General features: G+C 41.2%; 1 protein-coding gene across 2 annotated transcripts in view; it reads right to left on the bottom strand.

Moving 5' to 3' along the window:
- mdfi (MyoD family inhibitor) overlaps nucleotides 1–10607 on the bottom strand; it is a 109510-nt gene that overhangs the window by 98773 nt on the left and 130 nt on the right. The window contains exons 1-2 of one of the 2 annotated variants that reach the window (XM_062025129.1): nucleotides 10582–10607; nucleotides 6020–6215 (exon numbers count right to left, since the gene is read on the bottom strand). The exon at nucleotides 10582–10607 is cut by the window's right edge and continues 130 nt beyond it. In XM_062025129.1, the coding sequence (XP_061881113.1) occupies nucleotides 6020–6170 (151 nt within the window). In that variant the 5' untranslated portion in view covers nucleotides 6171–6215; nucleotides 10582–10607. Of the gene's footprint in view, nucleotides 1–6019; nucleotides 6297–10581 lie in introns of those variants that run through there. The other variant, XM_062025050.1, reaches the window with a different exon arrangement.

Below are 10607 nucleotides of genomic sequence, written 5' to 3' on the forward strand. Positions count from 1 at the left end.
AGGTGAGGGAGTGGTAGCGGTGAGTGCGGGGAGTGGCTAGTGTTTTGTTGGATTGGCTGTGTGCAAGACCTCAATAAAGCCACGATTTGCAACTAATCGCCAGACTCGTCATTTACCCTGGAGTCCGGAGCTGTGGAGACCCATTGCCGGGTAGAGTGAAGGGTGTTGCCCCCGAGAATACATCGGCCCTGGAAGAGTGTCTCCCCTGCGCTCCTCGACTACGGTCTGGAAGCCGGAAGCAGGAAAGGTGCAACACATGTTTGAAGTGTTGTCAGAAGCAGCTGCTGAACAATGTCGGCAAACCTCCGTCCTCCATTGTTGTATCGCGCAGCCAAAGTGTTCTCAAACGGGAGATCTTAACAAGGCAAGAGGATCTTCCAGCTCTGGCTTTTACATGTTGTCCTAACCCGGTCGCTGCTAGCATGTGTACTCGTTCGGTACACCTCCGAACCGAACCGAAATCCCCGTACCGAAACGGTTCAATACAAATACACGTACCGTTACACCCCTAATTGTTAGCTGCCTCGTGCTAGCAGGTTTTCACTATCTATAGCTCACAAAAACAGGAAAGATGTGTGTTTTTGTCTTACATAAGGATTGTGGATGCCCAAAATCTGAATTTTTTTTTCGATCAATTCCCAATACAGCTAATGCAGGACTAAATTTATAGTACGTAGATGTTTTCTGCTTTGCATTCTTCAGTTAACTGCTTCAACTGGAGATGGATTTCATCCAGTATCGCTATTTCTGCCAAAACATTATAATAATAACCTATGTCAAGCTGCGATTAGTTGCTTTTCAAAAGGGATTAATCCCTCTTGACAAGACGTTGGAGCTGTTAGTGTCTCGGAGTTAACCAAAAGCATTCTCCAGCTAATCCAGTTTTGTTGTTAGTTCCACGGAGCCAACATTAGTTCATAAAAACAATCACTTTTGTAGTACATGACACAGGAGAGAGAAACACATTTTCTCTCCCGTCCAGTCACCCCGGCAGGCCATTAGAAGAACCCCACGTTAAAGACATGCCAACAAAGACTTCATTATAGAATCCAAATGCATGTTTGCAAAAATGCTGACAGCTCAGCTTAAACAACATAGACTGATTCTTTGTGTCCTATTTGCGTTTTTGAGCATGACATCATGGCAGTGAGTGAAGTCTTGCACAAGTTCTTAGGAAGTCAAAGAGACACGCTGTCACGGGCTGTTCGGGCAAACGGCGATAGAAAACACTTCTAATGTGTGCGCTGGCAATGCAAATATCTGGTCGATGCTTGTAAGTGCCGTCAGATGTGTTTTTCGCTCTCGTTATGCGTGTTGTGTTGCCCCGCACTGCTGCCGGAGGAGGGGGGGTTGAAGTGTTGCACTGAAAGCGGTGCCTTGTTGGCCTCACCCGGGAGACTGACCAATGGTCCTCGCACCACCCTGGCTCACCTTCCTGGCTCACCATCCTGGCCTTGACGCACGCACACAACCAGTCAGGCTGATGGGCAGGGGAACTTTAACTTTGTGAAGGATCCCTGCGGGGTTTGCACAGGTAGAGCCACAAAAACATGTTGAGGCATCGTCCTGCTTTTTGATCCCTCAAAAACGGCTTCCCTGAGGTATGATCATTGCAGCCGAAGTCGTTCTTAATCCCAAAATTGTAAAATTAGATGTAGCAAAGAGTAGCCAACACATGAGTGGCAAATGCAACACGGTAACCACAACAAAGGTTTTGTTAGAGCTTGACAACATGGCACATGGAACGTACCGTATTTTCCGGACTTTAGAGACGCACCCACTAAATTTTTGAAGAAATGTTTTTTTCCATATATTAGCCGCACTGGACTATAAGCCGCAGATATGCATGTTGTGAAATTAGTTATTTTATTCTGCAAATGTTTATTTACATACCTTAATTGTTTCCAATTGGTGTCTGCAACGCGGCAGTAAAACGGCTGATCAAACAAAACAGACGTCATCGTCATGGACCCCCTAGTTGCGCAAGCTAGCTCTCAAATCAGCGAAACAGACTCAATAACTCCACGGTGACGTTTTGGTGAATTTACTGAGGAATTTGTGAAAAATGAAACAATACAAAAAGAATGCCATTAAAAGTTGATAATACTACACAGACACTTGTAAACGTGCTGGCATGTTAGCTAATGCTAACGGCACAAGTGTCATTACATTACAATAGCACGTACAAACATGTATGAAAACAGTCCTACAGACATCACACATGGGACGGTTTTATGAACCGTGTCCACTCGGCATCCATTGCCCCGGTCCCCTCCAAGGTTTCTCATTACGCCCAAAGGGTTGAGATTTTTCTTGCCCTGATGTGGGATCTGATGTCGTTGTGGCTTGTGCAGCCCTTTGAGACACTTGTGATTAAATGCCTACTGAAATTAAATGTTTTTATTTAAACGGGGATAGCAGATCCATTCTATGTGTCATACTTGATCATTTCGCGATATTGACATATTTTTGCTGAAAGGATTTAGTAGAGAACATGGACGATAAAGTTCGCAACTTTTGGTCGCTGATAAAAAAAGCCATGCCTGTACCGGAAGTAGCGTGACGTCGCAGGTTGAAGGGCTCTTCACATTACCCCATTGTTTTCAATGCAGCGAGAGCGATTCGGACCGAGAAAGCGACGATTTCCCCATTAATTTGAGCCAGGATGAAAGATTCGTGGATGAGGAACGTAAGAGTGAAGGATTAGAGTGCAGTGCAGGACGTATCTTTTTTCGCTCTGACCGTAACTTAGGTACAAGGGATCATTGGATTCAACACTCTCTCCTTTTTCTATTGTGGATCACGGATTTGTATTTTAAACCACCTCGGATACTATATCCTCTTGAAAATGAGAGTCGAAAACGCGAAATGGACATTAACAGTGACTTTTATCTCCACAACAATACATCGGTGAAGCACTTTAGCTACGGAGCTAACGTGATAGCATCGTGCTTAAATGCAGATAGAAACAAAAGAAATAAGCCCCTGACTGGAAGGATAGACAGAAGATCAACAATACTACCAAACTCTGGACCTGTAACCACACGGTTAATGCTGTACCGCCTGGCGAAGCCTAGCAATGCTGTTGCTAACGACGCCATTAAAGCTAACTTAGCGACGGGACCTCGACAGAGCTATGCTAAAAACATTAGCTCTCCACCTACGCCAGCCCTCATCTGCTCATCACCACCCGTGCTCACCTGCGTTCCAGCAATCGACGGCGCGACGAAGGACTTCACCCGATCATCGATGCGGTCGGCGGCCCGGAGACGGAGGAAGTCAAGGTGAGGACAGCGGTACGGCGGCGGGCGTTGTAGCTTTCGACGACACCCCGGCCGCCATCAGAGTCGGCAAGAAACATACATTTCCCCAAAGTTACGTACGTGACATGCACATAGCGACACGCACGCACGGGCAAGCGATCAAATGTTTGGAAGCCAAAGCTGTAGTCACGGTAGCGCGTCTGCTATCAACTCAAAGTCCTCCTGGTTGTGTTGCTGTAGCCAGCCGCTAATACACCGATCCCACTTACAGCTTTCTTCTTTGTTGTCTCCATTGTTCATTAAACAAATTGCAAAAGATTCACCACCACAGATGTCCAGAATACTGTGGAATTTTGAGATGAAAACAGAGCTGTTTGTATTGGGATACAATGGTGTCCGAATACTTCCGCTTCAACCCTTGACGTCACGCGCAAACGTCATCATACCTAGACGTTTTCAACCGGAAGTTTTCCGGGAAATTTAAAATTGCACTTTATAAGTTAACCCGGCCGTATTGGCATGTTGCAATGTTAAGATTTCATCATTGATATATAAACTATCAGACTGCGTGGTCGGTAGTAGTGGGTTTCAGTAGGCCTTTAAGGGATATATAAATAAACTTTGATTGGTTGAGTGATTGATTGATTGATTGATTGATTGATAAGTAAGCATTGTTTTAGTTATATTGTAACACTTATAAACGTTGCTTGGAGTGATGAGTGAAGAATCTGTACGAGTAAAAAGTTATAGACGGCTAGAAGACTGAATAGCATAAAACATTTAATAAAAAAACGCACTACCAATAATTGGAAGGTCACTGCAGCACCTGCAGTGAGCGAATTCGTCCAAAAGATGGCACCATTTCACAAACAAAACACCCTCTTAAGTGTTTTTTGCTTGTGTTTTTTATTTTTATTATTATTTTCATTATTGCCGTCAACGAAGAAAAATCCCGTAAATTAGGTCGCAGGGTTCAAAGTGTAGTAAAAGAAAGTAGCGACTCGTAGTACGAACTTTAACCGAAAATACCACCTACTGAGCGTAGGACCTGCTTTCAATCCTGGGGAAGTCATTTAGGTGTGAGATGGTCCGCGATCTGCCCACCACTCTTCCCCATGACCAAATCACACAAAGAGGGAAGGTCATGAGTTCACCCACACATTCCCAAGAGACTCATTGCTGATCATCTGTGTTTCACTGAGCTGAATTCATCTTGAGCCGTCACAATGCACAAGGTCAATAACTTCATTTAATATGAGCACCAAATACAGATGAGGAAATATGACTTTTTTTAACAAAAAACAAGTCTATGTATATACGGTATGGCATTCCTGGCCAGGGCCACAACGTCCAGTTCTTGTCCCAAGCCCACAGAAGTACAGTGTCCGTATTTGTATTATGTGAACTACAACTTATAAGATATGTGTACAACTGACATAATAATAATAATAATAATAAATAATATCTTCATACCGATCACTCAAAGTCCATGGCAGAAACATGGCTGCCAGTTCACAACAATGGCCTCTCCCACCACCACAAAACAATAATTTCCTGTATTTTTCAGACCATAGGGTGCACCGGGTTATAAGGCGCACTGCCGATGAGCCAGTATATTCAGGTCTATTTTCATACGGAAAGCGCACCGGGTAACAAGGAACATTAAAAGGTCCTATTATGATTTTTTTCCCACTTCCTTGTGGTCTACATAACATGTATTGGTGGGTCTTTGGTCAAAATGTTGCATAGATTACGTTTCAAGCCGCTTTCTGACCATCTCTTTAGGATGCGCCGTTATTTACGTGCCTCCACTTCGACAGCATCTTCTCCACGTCATCTTTGTGGTACCGATAGTTTTTAGCGCTTCCATAGCGAGTTTACTGACAGATATAAGTTAGAACTGTATGCTACTTTGTATTAGAAATGGCAACAGCGGAGGATGAATGCCCCACAATTAGAGGATAGACAAAAAGAAGGAGATTATTGACTACAATGGCGTACACGCGCACATTTTCGGGACTTATGCAGATGCCAAATACACATCAGCAGGTATGCAAAATATTGCGAAACATGCAATGCCAGATAATATGTCTCCTAATAGGTGCCTTTTTGCGGTCCTTACACACACACCATAATAATACCGTATGTTAAAGCACAGTACGTCTGACTATGGTCGCCGTAATGCTCTGCATTCCATCAAGCGGTGCAGCTTTGCAGCTTACCAAAGTCGTACTAAAACATTCTGACAGATTTTTTTAGCGCTGTGTGTAATGTTTTATATTCTCAATGAAACATCAAAGTTTCGGTGTTGCTTGCTTACGGGAACTTGCTAGCGTCATTAATTGAACAGGCGTCAACCTGCAGTCCACTTGATCTCTTATGTGTGACTGACATCTGCTGGCCACACTTATCATTACACCATGCACCAAATAAAATTGCTTTGAGAATGGTAAGCAAAACCAGAATTAATACGTACATAAGGCGCACCAGGTTGTAAGACGCACTGTCCATTTTTGAGAAAATTATATATTTTAAGTGCGGCTTATAGTCGGAAAAATACGGTAATTTATACACCAGTATGTTCGATTTCTGGCCCCACATCATTCACATGTGCAACACTTGCCACTAAAAATGTATTTCTTCACTGGTGACACTCATTAAAGAGGTTGTGAATCCTTCTCCTGCTGCTTTTACAGGACATCCACAGAATCCTCGGGATGCAGAACAGCAAGAAAAATGGAATCCCTTTATCTTACCTCGACTTGTTGTTGGGATCAGGCTGCTATTTTCCGTCTCTATGGTAGCGTTTACGTGTAAAGTGGGTCGGGGGGCCGTTGGACTGGGGTCTCCATCATCAGGTGGCTTTGGGAGGATGTCAGGAACACTCCTCTCCTCATCCATGGACATAGGCCTGGCTCTTTTCGGGGGTGGTGGAGAGGCCGAGGCGCTCGCCTGAGGGAAAAGACAGACACATTTATTACAGATCATATGAATGTGATGTGTGTACTAACGACAGGATTTTATTGTCCTAGGTCTAGCGCTGCCCTAGTGGTTAGGGTTGAAAATGGAAAAAAATGAAGAAAAAAATATATTTTTTGTTTTAATATATTTTCTGTAGGAGAACAAACATGACACAAACCTTCCTAATTGTTAGAAATCCAATTGTTTATGTCACACATGCTTCACTGATGAGAGCATTTGGAAAGCACCGTTTTGTCCTACTATTTTCAGCGATCCTTGAACTCATCATAGTTTGTTTACCTGTACAACTTTCTTCGATTAATTTAGTCCACCAACAGTTTTATGCTGTGCGTGAATGCACAAAGGTGAGCTTTGTTGATTTTATTGATATGCTGGAGTGCTTATCAGGCATATTTGGTCAGTGCATGACTGCAAGCTAATCGGTGCTAACATGCTATTTAGGCTGGCTGTATGTACATATTGCGTCATTATGTTTCATGTGTAGGTATATTTTTTATTTCCTTTACTTATGTCCTCTGTGTATTTCAATTATACGTGCATGTCTGATGACACATTATTTGTATGTAATATTGGCTGCATTTCTCATAGTTGTTTGTGTGCCATGTTGTTCCAGACCACAGCAAATGTTACCCAGCTTGCAAAGATTGTAATAAATCCATTAGAATAAGACAGCCTGCCGTTTCCTTAAACTTGGACACACACACATCCATACTTTTGGCCATTCTGAGCCAGTAATTTCCAGAAGTTATCTCACCCTCTGAGAAGCCTCCATTTTAGTAATGATTTCCAAAGTTGCAAAAATGTGTGGAATAAAAATTAAAATACAACATTTATGTCTTCAAAGATTCACGTCAGCCTTTGATAGTAGGCTAATATAGCTAATACAGACACTTACATCATGTGTTGCCTTCATGCCTTCATTAGTTTTGCTTACAATTTCGTTGTACAATGCACAATGACAATAAAGATATATTATATTATATTATATTATAACACTTATATAAGGCTTTTAATTTTTTGCGGCTTGAGGTAGATTTTTTTTTTTAATTTTTGGTCCAATATGGCTCATTCAACATTTTGGATTGCAGACCCTTGTCCTAGGTAATGTGTGGTGCTAGGTGGGATCAGGCAGAATTATTCCTAAAAACGTTAGAATATACGGTTTTCATTTTAAAGCTGGAAATGACTTCAAATATATCTTTAAAAACTGAACACATGACAACAACCCCATCCCAAAACATTCAAACACAATTTTTGGTAAATAAATTAAGTCACAGAAAATGTCAATGAGTTCAAGCCGCTGTCATGTATTACGTCACCATGTGTCGGTAAATCACATCAGACAGTTTTACTGAGCATCAAATAATTCACTGTTAATGTGTGGCCTTTTTTTTGGCTTTTTGTGGCACTCAAGACAGGAAGACTATAAGAAGAGAATGCTAACGTCAAAAACATGTTTCATATATTTTACATTCTTCCACCAATTTACAGTCCCTCCAGCGATTTGCGTGTAAATATCAACATTTAGCAACACACTTCCGAGTTTACAAGTATTTATATATTAATTTAATCTTTATTCATCTGAATAAGTAAAAAATAAGGCAATTAGAAGAGATTTTCATTTGTATTGCTGACCTAGCAAAAAGGCAGCATTTACATGTCAGAGATGTTAAAGTATGATGAGTATATCTCGTCGTCTATTACTATGATTTTGAGTATCTTATTTTCAAGACCATAGGGTGCACCGGATTATAAGGCGCACTGCCGATGAGCGGGTCTAGTCAGCAAAAAAACCTAACCAGCACAAAAAGTAAACACATATAACACGACATGCTCACTGAATTTTGTGGATATTATAAAATAATGTCCAAATGCTGAAAAGTGAGATTATTTGATAAGTATGATTCGGTTTGATTTGCTTCGGCCCGCGAGACGTCATGACTATAATGAGGAATCTGGCCCGCGGGGTGTTTTCAAATTCATTTTAAATGTCTGACAGTCTGATTGCTGCAGAATTTCCTCCTTCGTGTGGACAACGTGAGTATACACGGACAATGACTATGAATTGAGCTTTGAAGTGGCTACAGCACAGTATTTACCTATATGACACAACCCAAACAACCTTCCCTACTCATGGCGTAAAAAAATAATAATAAACAACACAACCAACACAAAAAGTCAACACACATAACAACATGTTCACTGAACTTTGTGGATATTATAAAAAAACGTCCGACCACCATAAATAATTCAAAATTACACCCTTTTAAATTCATTACAAGGCATGATGGGAAAATGCAAAACACTCTCTCCACATGTATCCATGTTTTGTGCATTTTAGCTGCTTGATATTTCTAATTGATTACAAAACTTTAAGGAGGTCATCACGGAAGTAAAAAAGGTAGGAGTCGAACTTTCACATATTCTTAATATCCAATTATATTAATTATATACCATTATGTTAATATAATATGTACACATAAATATGAATAAGCTATATATAAATTGTTACTTTACATGCAGTCGTCTTTCGGCCGCTGGCCAAACTTTTTTTTGGCCCACTGCGTCCCCCAAGTCAACAGTTTGGACAACCCTGGTATAAACAAACAACCAGCCATGCATTTTAGGTTAATCAAGGTTTATAGCAGTCCTGGGCAAAATACGGCCCTTGGGTCACATGCGGCCCATTAAGATTTTCAATCCGGCGCCGGACATTCTACACAAATTTTTTTTAGACCTTTAACATCAAAACTGTAGCCGCCATTATGATGTGCAGTGCTATTTTTAAATGACTGTAAGTCTTGAACTATAGAAAGTATTTCAATGGTTGAAATCTTCGCTGTTGAGCGTCATTACGGTAATCTACGTCACAGCAGCTCAGACCAGGAACAAAGCAGAGTGGGCGGGGTTTGTTTTCAGAGCAGCCAACCCGATGTGTCAGGAACAGATGGGAAAGCGAATTTTTACAACAAATTTCTGCAAAAAAGTGATAATATATCATATTGTAGGTGTTTATTACACTTTGCATTCATATTTTGCTGTTTGTTACATTTTTGTTGTGTTTTGCTTGATTGTAAAATACATCTATCGAGGAGCGATGTTCATATATTGTTAATATTCAGTGTTTTATTGTTCATAGTTAATATTGTAAATCCCACTTTCTTTATTTTAATGTACATTTTGGGTGTCCCATTCAGTAAAAACATTTAAAATTGAATCCCGTTTTTTTGAGGTAAATGGTAAATGGGGCGTACTTGTATAGCGCTTTTCTACCTTTTTAAGGAACTCAAAGCGCTTTGACACTATTTTCCACATTCACCCATTCACACACACACATTCACACACCAATGGCGGGAGCTGCCATGCACGGCGCTAACCAGACCCATCAGGAGCAAGGGTGAAGTGTCTTGCTCAAGGACACAACGAGGTGGTCTGTCATAACTTTTTTAGAATTCTATCGGACATTGTGACTTTTGGTATTAGTGTTCCTGAAAAAAGGGACCCAAACGCACATACTGTACAGCAGATGTTTACAGCTAAATGTAGATATATCATTCATACACAAATACACCTTGGCCCCCCCAGACACATTTTTCTCTCTCAATGTGGCCCCCTGAGTCAAAATAGTTGCCCAGCTCCGGTTTATAGGGTTTTTGTTTCCTGCTAAATAATGCTGAAAATAACCACAATATAGCATCGTGTTTTACTTTGATAACTGTAGTTATTTTGTTCGAGGAAAACCTCTCGCGTTAAAGCGCATGCGTGCGCATGCTCAGTAACATTTTCTCAGAACACCTCCATCAGAAGGTGCAGAGAAGAAGGTTTTGTTTTTAAATCAAATGTTTTTAACGAGCCAATCAGGGTTGTATAACAGTCGTAATTTTGACAAAAAGAGAACGAGAACGAACACATAGTTTGGGTCGATGTGAAAAAATGAACTTTAGAGCTGAGTCACGTTCCAGCGTGTTTGGCGCGCGCCTGCCCCTCAGCTGGACAGCTGTTTGCGCGCTCCCGCCGACCTACTGTACTGCTTTGGTGACTTTTCTGCTTCCAAACAAACGAAAGAAACACTCCAACGTTTTCCAACACAGTGAAAAGTATACGGTATAAAGTTTAGAATGACCTCCCCCCCACCTAAAAAAAAAAACCGAACTCAACTTCAGCCACGCGCACGCTTTTTTTAATATTCCAAACTTGATACACTTTTGACATTTCGGGTCTTTTCTCGAGTTAAAAATAAGTTGTTATGATTTTACTTGACACGAGTTTGCAGGCAGCGTGAGAAGGTGTCCAAGTTTGATGATCTTTGAACGCACCACAATATAACGACACTCACCTTACGTGTGGATGGGTCGAGTCCAA

This window comes from Entelurus aequoreus, linkage group LG01 (assembly GCF_033978785.1).
Source record: "Entelurus aequoreus isolate RoL-2023_Sb linkage group LG01, RoL_Eaeq_v1.1, whole genome shotgun sequence".
Taxonomy (NCBI): Eukaryota; Metazoa; Chordata; class Actinopteri; order Syngnathiformes; family Syngnathidae; genus Entelurus; species Entelurus aequoreus.